The sequence below is a fragment of the Bacillus rossius genome, chromosome 5, assembly GCF_032445375.1.
Source record: "Bacillus rossius redtenbacheri isolate Brsri chromosome 5, Brsri_v3, whole genome shotgun sequence".
Taxonomy (NCBI): domain Eukaryota; kingdom Metazoa; phylum Arthropoda; class Insecta; order Phasmatodea; family Bacillidae; genus Bacillus; species Bacillus rossius.
The window spans coordinates 27037364-27063916 of NC_086333.1; the positions used below are offsets into that span (position 1 = coordinate 27037364).

Sequence of the window (26553 nt, forward strand, 5' to 3'; positions counted from 1 at the left end):
CATTCTTTAAAGTTGGCGCTCTGTAATTTTATTCATCTGTACAGCGATTTCCGTAAATGTTTATAACTTTTTTCTGGCTGATCCAATGAGGCTGAGAAATGTTTCATTTGAAAGAGGATGAAAAGTACTATAATAATAATAATATAAAATAAAATTCATGGGTATTTGATGTTATCATTTGATAGAAAGGGAAAAAGTTATTATATTGCTGAAAATATGCAGGTTAGCTCTAAATAATTATCAAATCAATAGTTAGAACAATCATATTAATTTTATTTATTTATTATTACACATAACACACAGTTTGTGTAAACTTTAAAATTAGTTAACCGTCTTTTACTTGAGATTTACATTTACAGTAAACTCTCAATTATCCATGTTAATTAGAACCCACCAATGTAAAAACCCTGGATAATCGCTAAGAGCCCTCGAATTTGGATTGCACCATATATTTTCCTTCAGTAGAATTCTGAGCACAAGAGAAGTCTTTGTATTTTTTCTCAGCTATAGGAATGTAAACCTTACAGCACTGCCCCTCCTCCCCTTCCCCTCACACATGTATTTCTCCATCTGCTGGAGAGGCCCTCTTCTCCCTCCTTCTTTGTTTTTAATTTTTTTTCCGTGGTGGAAAGTTATTATTTCTTCTCGGTCCCTTGCCAGTTAGTCACATGACCATAGAAAAAAATGTTTGTTGGGAAGGAGGGGGGGGGGGGGGGGCTTCAAACCACAAAGGTGTTAAACGGCCGCGCCGCTGAGAAACTCTGGCCAATCACAAACGGCCGTATCAAAACAGTCTTTTAAAATTTCAAAATAAAAGTTTGTTATTGAAAAAGTTCACTAGCAATGTGTGGTGAATTATATATAACACACAAAAACATATAAAAGTTATTGTTTTGTTAACTGTAAACATTAAAACAAAAGCTGCAGGTTACCTAGTGACTGTCTCGGCTAAATGTAAACAAACCAGCGGTAATATAATTTTAACAGATATGTACCACTGCACCGGTACAGTGTCTATGCTCCCCAAAAAATTAAATATAATTAACACCACCATTTAAAAGTTATATAAAAAGTTAACTATAAACTTAAGCTAAAGTAAGCATCTGTTTCTCTGATCTTCCAGCTCATTCCAATCTTTTCAAAGTGGTTGCCAGCTTGATATCTTACAAACCAAATTTACCATATGTAATTAGAATTAAATTATTAACAAATAAACTAAACTATAAATGTAATTAAATAAAACTAACATTACTACAATAATCATAAAATAAGTACAAAAATTGAAAAAAAAAAATACAATGGCAGGCCCATCCCACATAGTTTTAGGGAAAACATTTATGGTTCATAAATAAATTTGCAATGCTTTTTATCCTATGAATTTTTTTCCTCCAAGATGCACAGTTTTTGAGACGTGACGTGGAATTTGGACATTCCCGGAAGGTGTGGGAATCGTGGATCTGAAATTGGTCAGTCATAGTTCCTTCGAGGAACTGACCTTCATCACTAGGTATTTCTCGTAATCATCCCGGTCCATGAACGGTGACTGCAAGTGACGCCCCGTGTAGAGCCGTGAGACCAGTGCCGAGTGGTGCGTGGCGTGGCAGGTGGTGCGCATACCGCAGACGTCGGACGACACGTACCACCGCATGATGGCGTGGGGCGCGGCCATGGGCAAGACCACCATCACGTGCAAGGACACGCCGGGCTTCGTGGTGAACCGCCTGCTGGTCCCCAACCTGGCCGAGGCAGTGCGCATGCTGGAGAGAGGTGAGCCCCGGCACGGACCTGCAATCTCCCCGGGGCCGTGTAGGAACTTCCTGAAACGAGAGTTACAATATTAAAAAAAAAAAAAAATTAATGTGATATGTAATTTCCTGTAAATTACAATGTTGTTTATTCAACTATTACAGTTTATAATAAATTATCATTATACAGTTGTACACTTTAATAAGTATTTCTTGAGCTGAGTCAAGCTAATAGCCAAATCATGAATCGACTGGGAAGTCAAGTTCATTGTACCAGACAGGACAAGACTCGACAATATTTTTCTTATAACTCCATAAATAATCGACAATCATGTGCAACAATAAGTTCTGAAATAGAGCGTTTTGTCCTTAAAAATTCATAATACAAATTATTTTTTTTGATTCCTGACATGTTTTCAAGTCCTCTTAAGGCATTCTAAAATAAGTAGTTTACAGTTTTAGTGACTGGTTAGGTTTGGTATATTAAAACTAGCATTAAATTGTGAGAACAGCTAGTTGGAGGTGGGATATCTACGTAGAAAATACATACTGTTAAATTGTGTTACGTAATACAAATTTAAAAGGTATCTATTTTAACCAGCCCTTAACTTTTATATATATATATATATATATATATATATATATATATATATATATATATATATATATATATATATATATATATATATATATAATGTAGCTTATCTAACCTCCCTGTTCATACAATTTTACAATATTTTTTTATGCTGCTAACCTTACATGACCCACTGTCCACATTATTTTAAATTATTTTAAATGTAGCTAATCTAGCGCAATTGACCATTCTCACTACTCGTAATGTAGCTAAGCTAATCTTACCAAACCTTTCTTTAAAATGGTGAACTACTAGTAAACTACTTATTAGAGAACAGTTTGAAAACATGTGATGTTAAAAAAAATCATTTTAGATTTATTTCTCTAGGAAATATGCTCTTCTTAATGGTTACCACCAAGGAAATTATAGGTAAAAATAATTTTAAATTAGAAAAATATTGTCAAAGTTACTATCAATATTTTCTCATTATTTAATTCACTAAAGCGCACAATTAAAGGCCTTCACAGCTACCGGGTTTCCAGAATCCAGTGGGAATTATATTCCCAATTTTAAAGAAAATCAGGTATGATTGATAGTTATATTTTACTTTTTCACTTGACACAAATTATTCACTTGTTGAAGACATATATGAACTTTAATATAGTTCTAATGGTGCAGTAAAATAAACACTGGCAATGTAAAATTATTCTCTAAAATTTCTGCAATTATTCTACCTTTCTCTGTTTTTACAAAAAAACTCAACTCGACCCAACTAAAAAAATCTCTAAGTGTGAACTCGACTCTACCCAAACTTTGCAGACTTGTCCATCTCTAAAAATAATATTGACTCCATCATCTTTGTTTAGACTAGGATTGGGAAAACAGCTTAGAAAATATTTTATTTATCCAAAATGATTGTATGTCTCCGTGTAAATAATAGTTAAAACTTTATTGCATTTGGCGGTTAGAATTCCTTGTATGAGTAGAAAAAAAAACTACAAATGTACCTTACGCACTATTATATTTTATATTCCCTTAAACATGTATATTGTTACTGTTAGGGATGGGATGAATCCACATTTTGGTCGAATCCGAATCCTTGTTCGAATCCTCAGTGTTTGTCATCGAATCTCGAATCCCAGTCCCACACTAAACTTCACATGTTATTAAAAAAAATCACACATTTATTTTAAAAAATTACATAGGCCTATGTATTAAAAAAAATCACATGTGTATTTATAAAATTATAAAATAAGTGCATAGTGTATACACCTGATATAAAATAGAGACAAATAACCTCAAAAACTACACACGTAAGTTTGCATCTGTCTAATTCTCTGTTAAATTAATCCTTCCTATGTTTTCAATAAAATACGTTTGTATAACAGACACCATTTTATAAAAGTTACTTTTTTTTGCAATGTTATATTATTGAATGTTGGAAATGATTGAGTAGTTATGCTAATTAACAAAATGCAGCATAGTTTATCTTATGTTTGTGCTATTTCCGATACCTTCATAATATAGTTTAGGTATACAATTTTCTAGAGCTGGACGAACCTCAGTTCTCTGGTTTCGAACCGAACCGAACTGAATCAAACCATAGGAAAAAAATTTCGAGCCGAACTGAACCTCATACAGAAATTAATTGTTTTCAATTAAAATGAACCGGCCACCAGCATTTTGGTCTTTCACTGAATGGTGAGAACGAAAGGTTCTCCAGCCATATGTAAATTTAAAACATTATATAGGTTAGCTTTATTAAAACATTGCAAAACATTTTATAAGTAAAGTTTATGCAATAAATAATGAAGGAAATAAAAGTTTATAGAAAATCATTTTGCATTTAATTTCTTTATATATATAGACACACACACACACACTCTCTCTCTCTCTCTCTCTCTCTCTCTCTCTCTCTCTCTCTCTCTCTTTTAATTCATGAATAAGTTCCATCTAAATTTCAAAAAGACTATCTTCCTTTTTCAGTGTACACTAACCTTCATTTAAAAAAAATATATTATTATAAAGATGACGAACATTCAGCATAAGGCCACATAACATATTTTTGTGGTAGACATAACCTAAAATTTTTAATAAGTAAAACTTTTTAATAGGACATTAAAAAAAAAGTCGAATGTGAATTAAGTTACCTATCTACATTACAAAACTCGCTGACTGCAGTTGCTGTTTTCTTGGAAGAATGCTGCTCGTCAGAAGAAACTTTAAACATTTTTTGGGGTGGTTCTGGGTCATATGGGTCGACATTATATTTTCTCCATTTGGAAAACTTAAACGACGTAAACCTGCTCATCGCAAATGACCTCAAGAACAATAATATTGTAAACGTAACGTAAGAAGTGTGGTTATAGAAATTTGCGTCGGAAAAAAGAAAACACGAGAAATAATGATGGCTGCCGCGACTACGCTAGTCAACTTAGTACCGTACTGTAAAATTTACTGGCCAGTACTTTTAATACACAAGATTAAATTATTATTTTCAGTACCTGACAGTGGCGTCTCGTCAGGGCAAGCAAGGCAAGCAGTGCTTGCCCAGGCAGTTTCCAGACATTGTATTTTTTAAATAAATATTTTATTCAGAATAGTATTTTACTTTGGCTCGTGCAGTTAGGTGTATGTATTTTTTACACTATCTTCTTGGGACCCAATACTGTGCGCTGTGCGCTATAAAAAAAGAACTCGTTTACACAAAAACATGCTGTTTTAGAAGCGTTGCTAGGTTTAGAAGCGCTGGCAGGACCGCTTTCAGCAGGAAGGCTGCCGCAGTAGTTTCCTTACGGGAGGGGGGGTGGCATGGTACAAAGGTTCAGGGAGGGGATTGGCTGGAAAAATACGCGGTAGAAGCTACGAAGGTAACGCTTTCTTGCCGAACTGGAGCGAACATGGCCGAAGCAGACTGTGGAATTTTTCCGCCGACTGCTTCGGCTATGTCCGCCACAGTTCGGCAGGGCAGGTGGCGATGTCGCGTTTCAGTCGGCGGTCGTCTCTCGGGGCGCGCGCATCTCTCCCGCGGGCTGTTGGCTGGCAGTGCGTGGGGGAGTTGTGGGCGTACGATGATACTCCACTCCCACTTAGTATATAAGTAATGTAGAGTAGGTATTTTACTATCAGAATAATGTAAGTCAATCATTATTTTTCAAAAATAATGTATTTAAAAAAAATGTCAATTTTTCTACCTGTGGAATAGTCAATGTTCAGTTAAGAAAACTACTTAAATAGCACCATTTTGTACCTTGAAATCCATATTTTCCCGGCGGAGGGCCCCCAGACCCCCCCCCCCCCCCCCAACCTCATCATGTTTTGGTGTGAACGGAGTTATTGCTTCCCCTCATGTAAACCTCACGCCTCGCCACTGGTACCTGACTGTTATAACCAAAAAGGCCAAAGAAAATAAATAGATCCCAGTAATTTACGTAATCATTTCCTACCGCATTTGTCTTGTGTTAACTTGATCACGTTAGTTTTGCCGAAATACGAGAGTTCTCGTACATGCGCTTTAGTTTAACGTACGGGGTACGCAATCTTTGGTGATTTCACAATACTTCTCGTACATGCACTATAGTTAAAGCTATAATAGACAATACCTTTGGCATTTGTACGATAGTTTATATTACGTAGTACGAGAAATGCATACAAAAATCTCTAAAGTAAACAAAAAACAAAGCGCGCCTATATGAAAAAAATGCTATGCGAGTTATGCGACGATTAATAATTTTTTTTTTACTTTGTCTGCGCTTGAAACTGTTGAGGCGACGATTATGCGATAAAAGTCGGAATATTACAAGTAATGGAATTTTGTTGTGCTGTTTTGTGAATGGTCTCAAATGGGGGTTAGAAAATTAGAAAAACGTAATTTTTTTTAAACGAACGTACGGTTTTTCGAATATATTTTAAGAGGTTTCGAACCGAACCGAACGTAAGGGTTCAGTTCGGTTCTAAATTTTCGAACTTTGCCCAGCACTATAATTTCAATTACTACCTAAAACTCTTAAAAACCCACCTCGAATCCTACCTCGAATCCCTCCTCGGATCCTACGAATCCTCGAATCCATAGGATTCGGTATATTCGACGAATCCAAGATTCGAAAATCCCATCCCTAGTTACTGTATAAATTAACAATATACAAGTTTTCGTGATTTTTTTTTAGGAATGTCATACATGTAGTAATAGAGAAAATAAAGTATTATTTAAGTTTTTTTTAGAAAGGAAATTAAAATTTGTTTTTTAATTAATTATGCTACAATTTGGTTTGTACAAATTGTCTTTATTGTGTCAAGTACCAAAGTCCTGAATAGTTATTTATTTTAAAAGCTGCAAAATTGTTTTTATTGGTTTTGAAATATTTTTTCCCTAACTTTGGTTTCTAATAAGATCATGACCAGTGATTGCAAAAGGGGGAGGGGGATCCCAGGGACTCGATCACCTTGGGGGGGGGGGGGGGGGGGGTGGAGAGGGAACTTGGCTGAGTTTTGAAATATTTATTTTATGCTTGTGTTGATCCTCATAGTAGGTCAAAAGTTATAATTCTGTTGCCAACAAAATCTGTTGGAAACCCTTTAATTGATGTAATTTTTTCAGATCATTTATTCAGCTATGGCCTTGGAAACTATGCTTTTTTAGATTTTTTTTTTTTAATTGTGTGGTTTGATAAATTGTACATCAAGAACTATGGAGGGCCCAACAAGATTTTTTCCCCCCTGGTCTTTAGTTTCTCTCAACAGCCTTGAATAAGATGAGGATAATCTAAAACGTGTTCTCCTTGGAAGTATCATAAAAAAGAGATGTCATTGCTGAAAACTCAAAGCCAAATGGATGATGTCACTCATTGCAGCTTGCTTTCCATATTCTCAAGTAGAAAGTCAGTCTGATGCCATGACTGTTTTGTTTACGTTTGTTCACACACATAGATTTTGTTAAAAAATTGCCTTGTTCCAAAATGATAAAAGTGACAAATGTATATATATTTTTTGAAATTAAAAAGTTTGGCTGTTGGATTTTGATGTTGAGGATGAAGTTGTTGATTTGAAAACAATGATCTTGTTGATAAAATGCTTTGTTCTTATGGACTTAAGATGCGACTAAAGAAAATAGTTGTTAAAGTGAATTAGTCTTTTAACCTAAGTTGTTAACACAGCAGATAACTATGTAGTTATATAACAGCAGTCACATGACTTGTATGCCACATTTTGTTCGTTAAATATTTACCACCCGGAACACAACATTAGGTAATAATAATTATTGTTGAATGATTTCTGTTGATATTAATGCTGTGACAAATAAAAGTGACAGTGGCATGTCTGTTGCAGGAGATGCCACGGCCAGAGACATAGACACTGCCATGAAGCTAGGTGCTAGCCATCCCATGGGGCCCTTCGAGTTGGCAGACTACGTGGGCAACGACACCACCAAGTTCATCCTTGACGGTGAGGCCACCTCTTATTGCTCGGCTGAAGCCATGTGCGCCTGTACTTGGAAACATACAGTTAACTACCGTGCTCCCAAGCTTAATCAAACAACCACTTCACTTCTGTGAACCATTCATTTGATCATGGCAAACATAATACACTTCTACCTCATTTATTGGCTCTTTGAACTTCTGAAGTTTGAGGATTCTGAATTCGACTTTGTCCCTTAAAAAGTGAACTTCGAACACCCTTGTTGAAACGAGGAGGGGAATGCAGAAGAGGCCGGACAACAGCCAGCGGTACAGTGTGTCCCGTGCCTGGGCAAACAATTCTTATGCTATGAAGCAGTACCTTTTTTATCGTCAACCCACTGGAAAATATCAAATACTGTACAATATTTGGTAGTGTTTCAGGATGACATTCACGGAATTCTACAAAGTGCTGTGTTAGTTTAACGTGCTGGATTTACAGGCATATACTCCCATGGACAGAGTCCAACACGAGCTGCCTAGAGCCAGAGGGAAATAGATACACCATTTCACCGCAACTTGGAGGTGCAGACCTGCCAACTCTCACGATTTTGGTGTGAGGCTCACGACTTTAAGGTCCATCTCACGCCCTCACGCCAAAATAGTGTTTCCTCATGATTTTTCGGGGCCCCAAGATTTTGTTTGTAAAAGTTACAAAACAAGTTTTACGAAAGCTTACAGTAATGAGTTTTCATCAATACTCGAGTCACGTAAAGGAAGCAATTTTGCGTTTCGTAGCGTGTGCAGTGCTGATTTTTCTATCTCGCATAGTGGAAGAGTAGACATTGTGAAACATGTCACTACAAAAAAACACAACTAACACGTGAAGTGTATTGCTTCCAATAAAAAAATTAATTTTGCTGTGAACAGTGATAATAGTGTTACACGAGCAGAATGTTATTTTACGTCTTTTTTAGTTGCGGCCCTGCATGATCACTACACGACAGCGCTAAATTATGTTCAATTAAATTAAATCTGCAACCTATAATTTGTTGAAATTTTGAAGCAGAGACCATGTAACATATGTACCTACAGGTATGTCACTTAAATTTAAAGATCCTCATTTGTTGTTTTTTATATCTAACCTGTATTTATGGGCCTGAAAGTTTTTATCGAGGACCTCATGATTTTTTAAATTTGAATGTTGGCAGGTCTGGAGGTGTTTGGAGAGGATTTACAATGAGAGGCTGAGGCAATCCATCCCAGCAGTAGAACCCCGATTTTGCAAACACAGATTTAACTAGGGCCAGGAATTTTGCGAAAATTCACGCAAATTTCGCATGAAAACGCGAAAAGTAAGTACATTCGCGAAAATCACAACATTTCTATATTACACTGCGAATATATCCCCGAAAAGTACCATTACAGTAGAATCCCGCCGATGCGACCCCCCTCTGATGCGTCCATTCTGTTTATACGACCGTTTTTTGAGAAACAGTGAAAAATTTGAGCAGAGAAAGTCGAAAATTTGAGTAAAATCGGCTGAAAAACAAGCCTGTTTCACTTTGTTGGGCGGGATGTGTTCACGTTTATTTTGGCGAGAGCTGTACTGTAAGCAGGCAGGCATACAAAAGACGGCTAAAAATAGATACCACCCCTCCAGACTGTCCACACCGCAGTGTCTAGCCGAGCTCGGCGCCTCCACTATCGCACGAAAAGCCGTCTCAGCTGTCATGTTATATTACCCGCCCGGCGGCTTGACGTCATACGTGACGTGACGCGACGCTTACTTCTCCCATCCCCTGCTAATTCTTTAAGGCTCATCCCTCCCAGAGCCACAAACCATGTAAAAACAACCCCCCCCCCCACCCCTTTTTAACAGCTAACATTTCAACACATTCCCTCCCTTGTTTCAACCTTCTGCGTAAGAAACTGTCAGCATTCTCCTCCCCTCCCACCCCGCGTGCGACAAAAGCCAGGTTGTATAGTCTATTCTCGGTAAAATAAATATTTTTATGGGCTTATACGACTGTCCTTCGCCGTTGATAAATACTTTATAAGTTTAAGTTATTATGATACAAGTTGTTTATTAGTCACAGCAGTTTCTGCTGAAAAATCACTAATACCTCGAATTTTATTGAATAGAAAAAATTAGCAGGGCCGTAAATATATTTATTTTACTGCATAGTTACTTTTCCATCTGCATTCCGTGTTTTTTTCTTTTCTTTTTTTTTACGTTGTGAAGGGACGTGGAAAAGATAATTGCTTGAGCTGTCAAAATAAACATCGGGCAAGGGCGGGAGCGTATCCTGTTAGTCTGTCGCTGTGATTATCTACTCCAAAAACATGTCACAGCATTTCAGGATAGAATTGTTCACACTAAGTTTCTTCTCATTTGTGCGCCGGGGTTTGTTCAAGTGGCAACCCCGTGTTCCTCCACTCCATTATGCCAATACCGTATTATTTTATTGAATGCAAGCAAACTCAAACTTTTGCACTCAACGAAAAATAAAAATAATATGATGCCGAATTCTAAACTACCGTGCACACTTGGCCGGATATGAGAACGTGTTAATTGTATTTTGCGAAAAGTGTATAAAATATATCAAAGCAAAAGAATAACCTAATATCTTGTATTTATCCAAGTTGCGTTGTATATGGTAAAATGTAAAGGTCCAGGTTAGCCAACATAGCTTCTACTAACTTCTCATGTAAGTGAATGCTTCCTTACCGAAGATCATACATTTCCCAGACTGTGAGAAGTTTTGTTTTGTGTAAAGCTAAACACATATGTTAGTGGCTAACGAATTTATATTACCTTAGTTGTTTATTTTGTGTAACTTCGTAAATAGCAAGAGAATAAGCAAATAATGATTTTGCAGGTAGAAAATTAGTCTGCGCAGCAAGACTGGGAGTGTGCGGGCATGCGTGACTATCATCTTTGAATATGTATACTGTATAGAAGTCGCCAGCCCAGGTTACAATTTCTAATACGGTTTTGAGGTAGTTGGTTAATTCACCGCCGCAATCGCCACCATCTCTAGGGCATCGACTTGTGGTGGTCCCTAGCGGACAAGTGTCGAACTCTTCAAACACACCTTCCCCCTCCCGCTGAACGACCTTGAGCTGCAGTGAATGATTGGTGGGGGGTGCGGGGAATGACAGCGGGCGACAGTGCTGCGCTCTAACGTGTAAATAACAACTAAGACGATACAGGGCGTTACGGCAGCGCACTGCAGCGGTGAAGTTCCCAAGCTGCTCATCATACGCTTCTGAAAAACGTAGAGTAAATCCTATCCACTCGCGACTTCTATACAGTATATATATTCAAAGCTATCATACAGCCAGCATCTGTTGTTGACGTCACGAGCCGCGACAGCATTCCCAACGTAGTGACATTCCACTGCTGATATTTATTCGCGCGCCAAGTTTAGTTGATTGTTTTCGTAACAGCCTGTATGTAGTATGTTGCAACATACATATTTCTGTCTAGAGTTTGAAAATGCCGAATAATACTTTGAGTGCTCGAGACCGAGCATATCAGTATCAGAAACATGGGTTTTATTGTACTGACAATAGCACAGTGATGTGCAAATTTTGCAACTGTAAAGTTTCATGGGAAAGAAAAGATTCCATTGACAAACACCTAAAGTCGGCTAAGCATGTGGCATCGGCAGCCGAAAAAAAGAAAATTTGTAGTTGCAAACATCTATAGCAATGTGTCTGTTTTGTGTAACTGTTTTGGATTTAATTGGCTGTTATTATGCATATTAGTCTATTCCTAGTATACATGGATTGTTTATTAAATATGTAAACTATTATATTCAATAACTGCATTATTTAGTCAACATTTAAAATACCGGTAAAATTTCCATTGCATAACGAAAATACCGACTTTAAACCACCGCTTTCCTAATTTGAAAGTACCCGCTTTTTGCATACTGAAAACACCGAATTTTTCCAGGCCCTAGATTTAACAAAAACAGCGATTTAACGTAAAGGTTTTCAGGAACTATCAAAAAACACCAATTTATTAAATCAATAACATAGATTTCCAAAAAATGAAAGTAAATTGTAATGGAAACTTATCAAAAAATACACTCTGTGGTGTAAGTAATAGAATGGAGGTACTATATATTAATATGTGCCTTGCATCATCTGTCCAAACACGAAATAATAAAAAAAAAATTGTTCAAATTGCTTAAAAACTTTGGGCGCTGTAACTGAATTGCGTACGTAATTGCGCGCACCTGGATAGATAAACTGTCCGCGACACATGACGTCATGAAGGGTTTCTTTGTCTGCATCCCCCTCCCCCTCATCTAACCCTGGCTTGACTCACCACGTTATCTTTCAATCACGCCCGCATAGTAACAGTGCTAGCCAATAATCACACGTTTCAAAATATTCCCTTTCCCATCCTCCAGGTTTTTTCAACTTGTGACCACGTCACACCAATACGCCCTTGGCCCTTCCCTGTTATGTGAAATGTGATCATTATTCTCAGTAAGAGCTTTGTGCGCAGTGTTTAGTTTTTGGAATACGTTTTTTATAAGTGCTGTTCGGACTTCGATTTTTTGTGTTTCTTCTTGAATTTTGATTACAGATTGCGATTGGAATTGACGACACTGCCTGTCGACGACCTGCTTAGCTTTTTTATTGGTACATGACTTTATTTACTGTTTTTGGATATCGGCTTTGTTACGTTTTTTTATGACGACTTGTTTATGTTTTTTCAGCTTTGATTGTGAAATTATAACAGTATGAGTGGGAAAAAGCGTACTTCATACACACTTCAGCAGAAGTTTGAAATAAGGTAAACCTTGTTTCTACGTACACACACGGTTCTCCAAAATTTGTCCGTACGACCGAGTTGTACATACGAACAAGTGAGGCCATATTATCGTATTTACTCGCATAATGTCCGCAGCAATTTGGCTACATTTTTGACCAAAAAAATGGGGTGCGGACATTATGAGTTGAAGTCTGTCGTTATGTGCTGTTTTACTGATAGCCTTATTAGTTTGCTAACAGTTCTAATACATGTTTAACTCTCTGCCCAGTAAAATTGACAGCCAATAATGTGATTGCTATGTCTTTTTCTGTATTAGTTTTCTCTCAGTTTATGTTGAATGAAGTGTACAATGAAAACCCTCGACTTGAATAATCTTATAATATCCTGAAACTTTTCTTATTTCAGAGTCTCGTAGAGCTATTTTCTACCCATTTTACACAAATAAGAAGTCCGTTGATTATTTATATTCAATAAAGTGCGGGTTGTAAACAACTATTAACAAAATTTAGCTTAGAGCACTTCTGAATCTGAGTCCAAAAAAAAAGTGTGGGTTATTCACAGTCGTGTAATAAGTAGTCTACAAACAGTAATGAAAACCAAGAGAGATGGAAAATAGTGCAAATAAAGGTTGTTATAAATATCAGAAGCAGAGAGGGCAGTGTTCAAGAGCAAGTTATATCACAATAGTTGGCTGCGGGCTAGCGGCCGGCTGGCAGGCTAGAATCCTGGATCCGTTATCTTTGGCAGGAGGTGGAAGAGGGTCAGGCAGGCGAGGTGTCACATGCAGTACAGCGGTCGGAGTGCAACAACCTTCAAACATGTTTTCTGCACATTTCTTTAAAAATTTTTTAATTATTTTTTTTTAACACAAATATTTTACTGTTCCTCAAAAAGAGTTTGTAATACAGAAATAGTTGTAATAGATAGGGTCGTAACAATGGGCTTTTAATATATTCAGAATTCCAATTTTACTCTGTCCAGCAAGCAATTCTTCATGTTCAAAAAAAATTGTAATTGAACCATTTCAGTTGGTCATAAACTAGAAAATAGTGCCATAAATTGATTGCAACAAGTGCATTTTCAGTGCTGTTAGAGTCTGAGAAAGTTTAAAGACTGTAACACCCCTCGTGCCCTTGATTTTTTAGTGTTATAACACCTCTTAAAAGTCCTAGAAAACAGCTGAGCAACAAGCTACAAAATTGACATAAAATTCGAACATCATCAGAGGTGGCACGAGGCGGGGAACAAAACAATTTAGAAACTCCCTGCACACAACCCATTTGGGAGTTAGTGGATCAGTAGATATATATACCTAGGTACAGTCAAACCTCTCTGAAACGACCCCTCACGGTTCCCAGGAATTGGGTCGTAATAGAGGGGGGGTCGTAATAGATGTTTTCAGAAATTTCCAGTTGATTTAAACCCCCCCCCCCCCCCCCCCCCCCCTCAAACCGCTACTCGCTAAGGAACCAGCCGTACAATGGCAGGATGCTGTCACTCACAATGCTAGACGGCTTTGCTTTAAACCCACCTCAACCTTAATGACTAGTCCGTTGCCCTACAGGCCACCTCTAAAGAAAATATGTCAAAAGACAGTTTATTTTTACTGGTTAGTTTACATGTACGTTTTCTGCTTGCCGTAGTTAAATACACTAGAACCCCAATGTCACGAACCCCGGATTTAACGAATACATTCTCGAGAAAACCGTAAAAAAATTGGAGATTTTGACCAAAATGTGAAATTCAGAAAGAAAAAAAAACAAAATGAAAGAACATTAAAATCTGTTAATTTTAACACACAGCGTATTTTTGTGTAGGCTTTAATACTTCCAATAATGTTCATGTAAGAATAACAAAAAAATAATGGGTCATTTCCTTTAAAAATATGTCAGCTGTAGGTTCTGCAACGCGAGTGGGCGCACACGAAGCTCGCCCGGCTGGCTGGCGGCAGCGGCTTCATGACGCATAAGCTCACCCCTCCCTCCCCTCGTTAACATTCTTCAAGGCTAGCTCATCTCTCCGAGACACACAAACCATATAGTGTCCTCCCTTATAACACCCCAACCTCACTTCCTTTGAAAAATCTTTGGTGAGAAAATGCTCATTTCACCCTCCCTTCTCCCGTAAAATTGGGCTTTTATGAATGGGGTACTAAAGCGGTGAGGGAGGGGTCAAAATATGTCACTTTTCACACCAAGTTCGAGTTCAGTCATCTCTGGCAAGGAATTTATAAGCTTTCAAACTTAAATATAAATGTATTTTAATAGCAAGGGTCCTATGAAAAGGAATATACCGAATAAAATCAAGCTGCTGTCACCAAACAAAGCATAAAACGGCCCAATGCGTGGTCGCTTCGTTATTGCTTGCGCGAGAGGTGAGACGTGGAATGTTAGAAGATAAATGTGGGGGAGACAGACAGCAGCCAGTGTGTTTCCTGAGTGGGGAATAAGTGGCGTAGCCTTTTTTTTTATGCTGGGTGAAGCGACCTTTTTCTATCAACCCACGGGCTGTCAAAATAAACATCGCTGCGGCAGTTAACACAAGTCGAGGCGGGCGTGCATCCAGTCGGTCGCTGTGTAAACACGTTGCCACAAAAACCTTTATCTGCACCCTGCCGGCAAAGGGACGTGGAATGGGGGTTGTTAAGAGCTGACAGCGGTCAACAGGAAGTGGTATCTATTTTTAGATATGCGCTGCCTACGGCAGTACAGCACTCGGCAAGAGAAACACAGTAACACGCTACTCACCACAAGAAACTTATTTTCTTCAGATTTTCGGCAATTTTTTCACGGTTCCTCGAAATCGGGTTGTAATAGAGAGGTGGTCGCAATAAATGGGGTCGCAACAAAAAGGTTTTACTGTACTCAATTAAATAAAAACAACAAAATAAGTCACGTGATCTATAGGCTTCCTGGTTTATTTATATTAATATTCTTTTATGTAACCTTTCTTTTAAAAAAATTTTACCAGAAAAAATCAAGGCAGATTAACCATTGATCAACAAATTAACATCTTAACATCTTAGCAATCATTAATGAAGAAAACATGAACACAATTTATAGTGCTAGCGAGTCCGGACCGCGAATCCAGTGAAAATTTAACAAGGTTCTAGCCATAGTGAAATGTTTACAAAAATAGTTAGAATATATTGCCTTGGTTTTGAATCTTATGAAAAAAAAATTACAATATCACTATGTCCGATAAGTAGGGCCACGATTAAATGGTGAATCGCGAAATCTTCTGCGAATTTATACGGAAAATGTGAAAAAAGCGATTTTTAAGAAAAAAAACCGCTAAATAACACCGAAATTACACAATACAAGTCTCTTATATTTTAATGTGAAATGCTTTTCGTAAACAGACTCCAGTCGGATATCTAGAGTAGTTTGGAAATCGCGTAGGTTTTTCGTGGCTGTGCGCGGCACACGACTGTAGTTTCCATGCGTCACGCGCCGAGAATGTTGTCCGGCAGGAAGGGCGAGTATAGTTCATTTGCGGTAAAAATGAATACTTTTACGGCCCTGCTAAATTTTTCCATTAAAGAAATTTTGAAGTTTTAGTGATTTTCCAGCAGAAATACTGTGTAACTAACAAACAAATTGTATCAAAACAATTAACGGTAAATGGCTGTTGCGGGGGCCCTTAAAAAATTTTCATTTTACCAGAAATGGACTATACAAACCTGGCTTTTGTTGCACGCAGTTTGGAGAAGGGGAGGAAGGATGTTGACAGTTTCACATGCCAAAGGACGATGAGGAAGGAGGGGGAGAGAGACACAATGGTTTGTATGCCTGGGAGGGATGAACCTTGAAGTCTGGACAAGGGAAGGAGAGGTAAGCAGTATGACGTCATTCATCCGCCGCCTGTGCTGCCGCCAGCCTGTCTAGAGATTCCCGCGCTCCCACTTACGTTAAGCTACTGCTGCCGTATTTTTAAGCAGAATGTCCGATTTTTTTTTCTCTTCTTATACGAACATTAGTAATATTATTTATAAACCCACACAAAATATATGCTGCGTGTTAGATAATGGCTTTTTATAAGCCAGAAAATGCAGAACTTTTAACAGTGGTAGCATTTTCGTAATTTTTGTGTAAAAGTGTGCATAGTAGGCATGTGCGAGAAAGACTTTTTTGAATTCGAGACGAGATCGAAAAAGCAATTTAAAAATTCTCGAGAATCGAGTAGAGATAGAGAAATCTGTACTTTAGTTAACAGGATAATATGATCCAAAAAAGTAAAACTCAATAATCTGACAAACATACATAATTATTCAATAATTTTATCAAGTATCCACAATTGCAATTGCAATTACAACTTTACCTTTACACTCAAGTTTATTTGCAGGGTGGCCACCAAACCGGGAAAACGGGAAAAACCGGGAATATGTCGGGAATTTGAAAGGGCCCGGGTAAAACCGGGAAACTGTCTGGAATTTTATTTCTTTCCTGGGCAAATGCTGCGGCGTAAATGCGCACAACTTATATAAGACGTACATCGCGGCGTCTGATAATCACGCGGCAAATCTGTACAGTGTCATGTTGGCAGCGACTGTAGTGTTCCCAGGCGTGTCATGTTTCTTCTTTCCTCATAGACGCAATACGTCACTAAGTGGCGGAGGGGGAGGGGGAATATGAACCGCACTACGGCGTGCAACATGCGGTGTTCAGTACAAGTCTTCGAGCGGTTTTAGTCTTACGCTGTGCAGTTTGTTAGGAAGCTATTGCGGCAATGTCTACTAGGTATTCCTGTCGTTATGAGTCTTGAGGTTCCATGGGCTACTGAGGATGCGAAAGACAGAACTTGTGCGAGATGCAAGATATGCAATAAAAGTTTCAAGATCGATACGATGGGTAGGGGAGCATTTACAAGCCATGCCAAATCTAAGAATTACAATAGAGTTATAAATAACCAATCAAGAAACCTGCAAGTTACAGAATTTTGTTTCCACTCAACCTGCTCAGGATGAAGCCCACGCTTCCTGTAACAAAGTTTTATTAGTACTTTAATTTATACTAGTAGCTTCCAACGGTTTAGCGGTGTTATAAAATACGACGTCTTGTAATCCATCGCTTATCAATAAACTGTCAAATATGTCCAGTAACTAACGACACTGCACGTTTTTTTATGAATATTCGCAGCGTGTTGAGGCCGGCCGATAAACCTTCTGCATTAACTTACCTTTAACGTCGGTAATGCTATGTTCACTTAAAATTTGTAAAATAATAATACTAAACATATAATTATTATGTACACCAGAACCCCGATTTCACGAACACCGGATTTAACGAAGCAGTGATTTTACGAGTACATTCTCGGGAACCGTAAAAAAATTGGAAATTTTGACCAAAATGTGAAAAACAGAAAAAAATATTTAAAAAAAAACGCAATGTAAGATCATATATACCGAATAAAAGCATGTTGGACCTCCTGCGGTCACCAGCAAAGCATAAACACGACCCAATGCGTGGTGCAACTGCTACATCGCTTCGTTATTGCTCGCGCGAGAGGCGGGACGTGGAATGTTAGAAGAAATGCGGGGGATGACAGACAGCAGCCAGTGTGTTTCCTGCGTGGGGAATAAGTGGCGTAGCTCCTTTTTTTATGCTGTGTGAAGCGACCTTTTTCTATCAACTCACGGGAAAAGATAATTGCTTGAGCTGTCAAAATAAACATCGCTGCGACAGTTAAAACAAGACGTGGGCGAGCATCCGGTAGGTCGATGTGTGTATCTACTCGAAAAACATTTCTCAATTCATGACACTAAAAGATTCCTTATAACTTACACGTATAGCCTGATGTTTTCAGCCTGATCCATGCAAGTTCTTTAGCCACATTTTGAATGAAAACAACCACCAGCCGGCCAGTGTTGTGCCCTGTTTAATACGCACAAAATATACCAAATATATTTGGTTCAAAAAAAAAAAAAAAAAGAACCTCAGGGAACTTAGGGCAAAAAAAGTCAAAATAATGAGTGATGCCTTAAAACAGACCGCTCTCATAGACGAAGAAATTTTTAAACACAAAAAAGGTTAAAGTTATGTGGCAAATATATATTTAGTAAACTGCCACCTGTTTTTTTAGTTGGGTATGTATCACATTTTGTGCATTTTTGTTTTATATTTAGTACTATACAGTTCCGTGTTTTAAAATGTGTGCTTTGTATCATGTATTACATAAATAAAAACATGTCATTTTGTATATATAATGCAAAACCTGGAAAATCTTGAAAATACCTGGAAAAAACCTGGAATTTTTTATCACAAATATAGTGGCCACCCTGTATTTGCCTACTGTCGTATGTAAACATACTTTATTGACTCCATAGTCTATACAGTTTCCTTGAGCCATGGACGGTACTTGATCATGAAAGTCTGAACATTTGCCACTATCGATATGTCACTATCGATACGGACCGCAATTTAAACATGATGTTGCTTGTTATATACTGCTGGCCGTGTGTATAACCTAAGGCCATAAAACAAAATGCAATCGCGGAAGAATTCTGCAGTCATGTTTATATTTTTATTTTTTACCGTACCGTTTTACGTTGATACTTGATATTGATACCGAAAATGATTTATTTTTAACTTTAATGTTGGTTTTATTAACGGAAAATAATCATTTTCTTCTGTAATTTAATGTGATAACCACAGCACAATTCATTGTTTACGTTTACCGTTTCATGTAGTGACTTGTGAACGGAAGTTGTTCGTTTTTAACTTTTTAATAATTTATCGTGTATACTATCGTAACAAGTATATTTTATTTGATCTACGTTACGTTGAAGATATGTTAATTATTTCAACACGCAACACAAAATGCTGCCTCAATATATTATATTACCTAACCTATTTCTTGTTTACAAAATTCTCGAAAATTCCGAGCCAAAAAAATTATCTCGAGACGAGATCGAGAAAATTTCTGTCTCGACTCGTTCTCGATGATGCCGAGACTCGCACATCACTAGTGCATAGTAAAACTTTCTGCAGTTTCTTATTTTAATGTGTCATCAAAAAAATTGGAACTGTGATGACCTGATGAGCGATAGTACTTTTTAAGAGAAAATGTTTAACCAGAACATTAAAATGTTGATTACATGCGATTCTAAACAACACAATAGGCCCAACTGATATTTTTTATGTCACAATCGTGAAATATATTGTGTAAGTACCATGAATAGCTTAAAAAAACCCATATTTTTTTAAAAGACGACATAACGACGAAATGTGTGGTTTTAAATGACGAAATCAGGTTCAAAATAAAACCATGTAATCTTGGCTCTACCGATAAGGGTTGAATCTTCTTGAATCACAATTTCTGAAGATATAACTTTACATCGTTAACAAAAACTTCTCCTCTGTCCACTGGCACACCAAAATTTATGAAATTTTGTCGTTCAGAGCTCACGACCAGGTAAAATTCGGCGTGAAGAGCAGAATAAATTTTGTTGGGGTTCACTCAATTGACTTTCAATCACGACCATTTGTGGAGGGGTGGCTCTTGGATGACGGGAATGTTTCTTCCGTCGGTGGGTATCTCTTGCACCCTGCCTGCAACAAGGTCCAATATCAACAGAGATTAGACCAGGTCACAGACAGACCATCAATCGGGCAAAAGCCCGCTAAAAAGGAGCGAAATGGGGGAAATATTGAAAGCAAAGGACTCACCGAAGCAGGGTGATGACAGATGATTCCACTATGTTGTGCGATGGCCAGTTAGGACGCGCGACGCAGAGTTGTGGCGGATGCACAAAGAAAATAAATTTTAAAAAATACTAAAATGTAGCTATTCAGGTTGGCTGACTAACTAACAGAAGATAAAGAAAAGGTTAGGGAAAAATTCCCTCGGCCGAGACGATTACATCCTATAGCGCAGTAGAAGGCAGATCTACACACGATTTATTAGTCGAGGTGCAGCTTGACAGAGACACCGATGTAGTCAGCCCAACAGCCAGCGAATTAATTCCATCATGGCGGCTAGATCGTCTAAAAAAAAAGGATGCCGGGACCCGGAAGGCCGTGGCCGAGGGGGGGTGGGGGGGGGGGGGGGGGGAATAAGGCTCAGCGCCGAACGGAGCCGAAGACGTCCGAAGCAAGGTAAAACAAAAAGTCTGTTGCTTGGTAAAAACCTCTATAGCCGTCGAGCGCCGCGCGCTCTGTGGAGGCGCAGTCGAACTAAGTTTAACTTTGACTCGCAAATCTCGCGCTAGGTGACTTGCAACCAGCATGAGGCTAAAAGAGGGGGGGGGGGGGGGGGGGGACAAGAGTGTGCTCTGGCGGCCAAAAAAGAGAGAGAGAGGGAGAGACTTAAGGACACAGCCACTAGAGTGCGCCGAAAACCAGGGAAAGGGAACTAGGATGAAAAAGGTTTGATAAAAGTGTACAGAAGTCTGACAAAAATTAAATAAAAATTCAAAAATTTTAAAAATGAAAATTTAAACTTAAAATTTAAAATCTGTGCCAAACACACCAATAAACGGCACAAGACCATGTAATTGCTTTCCTTCAGCTGGGTTTTAGGTGATCTCACGATGAAACCAGTAGTAGAGAGAATGATTCGCCTGGAAATAAGGAACCATCTGTGGAGTGAAGTCATGCTATTGAAAGATCAGTTAAACAGTCTGTAGTTAACACATTGTTTTGCAGTGTATTCAGGCTGTGCAGTCGGTGTTGTGTGGAGGAAGCCTGAGCTGGCGTCTGGCTTGTGTGTTTGCTGTCAGGTTGGCACAAGCGGTTCCCAGACGTGGAGCTGTTCAAGCCCATCCCACTGCTGACCAAGATGGTGGAGGAAGGCAAGCTGGGCATCAAGTCCGGCGAAGGATTCTACAAGTACAACAAGTGAACACCCCACGCACGTCACATTGGCAGCATTGTATTTGTTAGCCACTGTCCATTCTAGCTATTCTGAATATTTTTAAATCTACTTCACTTTATTCAACTTCAGCAGCTGGTCTTGCTGTCTGCACTTGATCCAACTGAAATTTTAGAATAAAAGTTACACATTTTAAATTTTTCTTGACTGAAAGAAAACATTTTTCAAGAATCCAAAACTGTTCAGGTTAGCTGGAAAGCAATCTCACGTCCTCATCATTACCATCAGCAGAATAAAAAAAATTACTTGTGATAAGAGGGGATTGAAGATTATATACATACAGTACAACCCGGTTATAACATTCCCGTTTTTAACATTTTCCCGCCTATAACACCATAATTTCATGGTCCCGTCATTTCTCCATTTATCACAATGCTTTAATTTCCCGCCTATAACAATATTAAAACTTCTACATTCCCGCCTTTAACGTTCAAATTTACTTTGATAACTGCCACAATTTGCGGTATCCCTTCCTTCAAAGTCATAATTTAGAGCGAAACCATAGCTAGAAAATACAGCACGCATATACAAACATCAGATGTTTACATTTGAGTAGTTCACCATAGACGTGGTACACACGCACTCCACAACTTGCACCGGATCGACTATCAATATGGCGTCCTGTTCGCGCTTGTTAGCCTATGACTTGTTCCTTTATACTTATGATGCACATTTTGTGCACTGATACATCGTCGGAAACAGTGCTACTATACTCTATGGTGCTGGTTTTTGTTTCAAAGGTTTAACACCTTGAGATGGTTAACTGTTCTATGGATATATTCACGGCTTTTGTTTGTGGTTAACCTTTACCGTAATTATTATTTTTTTTTTACTTATTGTAGTCACGGTCGTATTTAATTAAAATACGCCGTATTGAAATTTTATTCAGGTTTTTGTACGGTTATGATGGCCGATAAATATAAGCGAAAATATATTCTGCAGCTGAAAAAATTCAGTTTATTAACCAAGTGGACAGGAACCCCAACAAAACGTGTGTTGTGATTGCAAAAGAGTTGAATATTTCTGTTTCGACTCTGAACTGTATTGTACAAAACATTTTTTTTTCTTTAGCATATTATTAGGTATTATCTATAAATAAAATTAACCAATTTTCCACTATATTGCTGTACTTAGTGTAATACTCCTGTATTTTGTGTTGTTTTACCTATACTTTTTAATTTAATCAATCCACGTGTAATTTTTACAAAGTGAAGATGATTTCCTGCTTATAACATTTTCCTGCTTATAACATTTTTTTATGTTGGTCCCTTGGAGAATGTTATAACAGGGTTGTACTGTATATATATATTATATATATATATATATATATATTATATATATATATATATATATATATATATATATATATATATATATACATACATACATACATACATATATACATACATATATATATACACACACATATACATTAATTATAAATTTTTTAGACTTGGTGGAAAATAATTATAAAGTTGAATCCATTTTATGCACATTATAACTGTACTTTTTCCTGCATTTTACATCATTTTTGTGCAATCATTATGAGAAAGGATTGTTTTAAAATTAATGTAAATATTCAAAGAAAAAAATTAAAAATTTTGGACACCACCTTATTTTACTCAAGAAATAAAACTATGTTTGCTAACTAAGTTGTAAATGAAAAAAAGGTTTTTGTGACATTCTGCACCACAGCAAAAGCTAGTTAAGTTGTGCAGTTTACATGATATACAGTCAGCATCTTGAAGAATAGATTTACGTACTTAGTCCTATACCAATGAGAGTAAATATTTCTGTATTAATACATTGTGTTTTGATAAATTCAAAACCATATATTAAATTCTTTTACTATATATTAGAAATTCCACTGTGACTGCCTTGCATGATAGTTGAAGGCTTGTTTGAAAATAAGTGCAGTGCAGTTAATTTAATCTTAATAATAAAATATGGATTCAATAACTGCTATATGAAGCACTCATATATAATAATATAAAGCAAAAATGTTGGTGTGAACTTGGAACCTATAGTCGGTTTTCTTGCAATGTGTTGCAACATAAAATAAATACCGTATTGGTCCGAATATAAGGCGACCATTTTTACATAAACGAGAGATGCAAAAATTGGAAGTCGCCTTATTTTCGCACCCAAGACGTCAGAACCGCAAACATTAGTTCCAAGCTGAAAGCTACAGTAGAAACATTGTTTAACAAAACGTTCACAATTTTTTATATTAACTAAAACTTTGTTACCTCACACGGGGAAAAACCATAAATCCACCTAATATTGCAGTAATTGACAATTGTTTGAAGTTGAAAATTAAAATATTTGTTCTTGAGTAAAAACGTGAATGTTGAAGCATCTCAAAATGGCAACCTTTTATTTCACAATTCATATTTGTACTTTGTGTACAATCGCGTGTTAACATTTACGGTAATTTTTCTTCAGATTTTTAACGGAAATATTTGTACTAAAACATCACAGTTATTTTCAGAACGATTGTTTACGTTTACAAACATTTCGGATGTAATGTTTGGAAATTCACGGCTGCCAACTGTCTTTCCACAATATTTCTTTGTTGTAAAACGAATATTGCCGAACACGCACGAAGACGCCATATTAATAGGAATTTGGTACGTTGCTTCAAAAGCTATTTTAATAATCCACTCTTTATTTATGTAAAAACCTTTCATAATTATAATAGATTATTCTTTCAAATTCATAGAACAGACTCTCTCTGTCAGAGAGTAATATGGACAAATATACGCGGTCACGTAACCGAAGTTATTCTTGGCCGTATGCTTCATCATGTCAGCTAGCCACTTGTTTTGTTCCGGCAAGATGCATTCTTTGTTTGCTTTTTTTACGTTTAACACACTACTAAATAGTAATACGCCTTGTTCTGTGGTAATATGTAGCTTAAGTCAAACGGAAAGTTAAATGCTGTATTTTAAGAGGGATTAATAGCCATTGTAAAAATTTTAAATTCGTAGATACAGTAAACTGTGAAAAATGAACAATCACACATTGGTGGAACGGCGGGGAACGAGCCCTAGACAAATAAACAGCTCTGAAGATGACAATTATGCAGCTTCATTAGAGTAAACATACGAAAAGATTTCTAGTGTAATACTTAAAAATGTAAATATTTTCTAATTGTTTTCTTTTGACTTTTAGGGTAGGCCATTCAAACTTATTTTAAATAAGTAATGTGATAAATATAAATTAATTGTTATACATAAATGCAAAAACAATTTATCAACACAAAATGTATGTCTAATGAATTTTCACATTAATTTATACCAAAAATTATTTTTACATTTGTTTGGCCTCCTGAAACTGCAGGTCGCCTTATATTTGGGGTCACCTTATATTCGGGCCAATACGGTATATTTTCCAGAACTTGCGATGGAAAATGCACTCTGCTCCAGAGCACGTGGAACAGATTTTATTTTAATTGAAGTAATTTTTCTCTGCAATTTAAACAGTAATAGAATGCCTTGTAAACAAAGAGGGTATCTGGGAAAAACAAAATTGATTGTAAATAATGGGAATATGTGAATGACTGAAAAAAAAAAGGGGGGGGGGGGGGAAATGTAAAATTGAGAATTTATTATAACTTGCCTTTAATGTTTCTCAACAAAACTTCTCCGGAAAGCCCATGACTATATAGGTGCTGTTTGTGTTTCTGTGCGAGTTGCATGAAAAGCACCATATGCCAGTGTGCATGGCATCTTGAGCATGACTGTAAGACGGCCATGCACTGTAGCAGTAGGGAAGTGTCATAAGCCATTTGTTCGTTGTCCCACTATTGCCATGCTACGAACACACAGCTTACACATTCTTCAACAGCATAAAAAGTTGGCATCTCAAGGCCTTTGTCATCTGTGATCTTCACTTGAACATTGCACCTGCCTGACTTTAATAGTTCACCTTTCTACACTTTACATGTAAGGTGTAACATGACAAAATAACACTATGTTTCTAAACTTTTATAGATCACAGATGTGTTACAAACTTTTTTTTATAAGGAAATTTTTTATAAATATTATTCAAGCAGCGAAAATAATGTTTGAGTAGCATGTAGATTTAAACATAAGTGGTGAGCATTAGAGTATCCCAAATAATGTATTATTTGCTATGGTTTTGAGTCTAGGAATGGAAAAAAAAAATAAATTTAGTTTTTTTACTTATAGTGTACATATGTACTTTGCAGGAATTTTATCATGCTGCTGTTGTACTTGGAAAAATTTCTAAAAACTTTGCAAAATGTATTTAAAAAAAAAACACACACACACTTCGCCTTAGCATGCTGGCATTATTTTTTGAAGCTGGTTAGGTAGATTTTTGATATGTATTTTAAACATGTCAAGATAATTATTAAATTCAGAATTAGAGTTTGTACAGCATGGAATTCAGTATGTGTGCCAGACTAGTTTTTTTTTTATCTTATGCAGTTTCTAAGACAAAATGTTTAATTATAGTTTATTTTATTTTCAGCAAAACAAATGAAGGCATTGCATTCAAAGAGTGTGTATGTATGTTAAAAAAAAGTCCGGGGTTTCGGGTTTATTTTTTTACTGGTTAAGGCTGAAAAAGTTTCACATTTTTGTATTGAAAATGTTTGAATAAAATAAATTTTATACACTTTGTTGTGATATGTGATGAATTTCTTTGATGAGTAATAATTAAACCCATCTCTTTGTAGCTCCAAACCCACATACATATGTTAAAGTAAACGCTGTGAAAGCCTTTTAGTTGTGCAGGTGCTAAAACCCACAGCAGGCTTATGTAACACTAGAACGTGGCCTTAGAAGCTCTGTGAAATTTTGTTAGCAATATTCATACTTTAACAAACTTCTTTGCTAAAACATTTAATATTTTGTTCAAATATTATTTAAGGTGGAGAATATAATGTTAGGACAGTTCAGTTGTAATTTATTTCTATTTAATCATTAGCATCTTGTTCCACTACCTTTCTATGATTCACACTAACTCTTGATATATATATGACTGGGTCTAAAGTCTACACAAAATAGAGGACTAAGCTAATTTTTCAACCATCAACCAATCTACAGTAGGCGCAGGATATCTAGAAGCTTGGTACACCTCACAGATTTACAGTAGTGGGGGTGCGACAAAGGAGGGAGGGAACAAGGTGGGGAGGCAACCATCGAG

At 37.0% G+C, this 26553-nt stretch overlaps 1 protein-coding gene across 2 annotated transcripts in view; it reads left to right on the forward strand.

Annotated features, from left to right (window-relative positions):
- The window catches only part of LOC134531662 (hydroxyacyl-coenzyme A dehydrogenase, mitochondrial-like), a 47546-nt gene extending 21513 nt beyond the window's left edge, over nucleotides 1-26033 (forward strand). The window contains exons 5-7 of one of the 2 annotated variants that reach the window (XR_010075057.1): nucleotides 1605-1767; nucleotides 7645-8297; nucleotides 8932-13950. Coding sequence is in view for 1 of the 2 variants with exons in the window: in XM_063367440.1 (XP_063223510.1) it covers nucleotides 1605-1767; nucleotides 7645-7761; nucleotides 21227-21348 (402 nt within the window). In the remaining variant the exon portion in view is untranslated. Of the gene's footprint in view, nucleotides 1-1604; nucleotides 1768-7644; nucleotides 8298-8931; nucleotides 13951-21226 lie in introns of those variants that run through there. The other variant, XM_063367440.1, reaches the window with a different exon arrangement.
- Nucleotides 26034-26553: the final 520 nt, after the last annotated feature.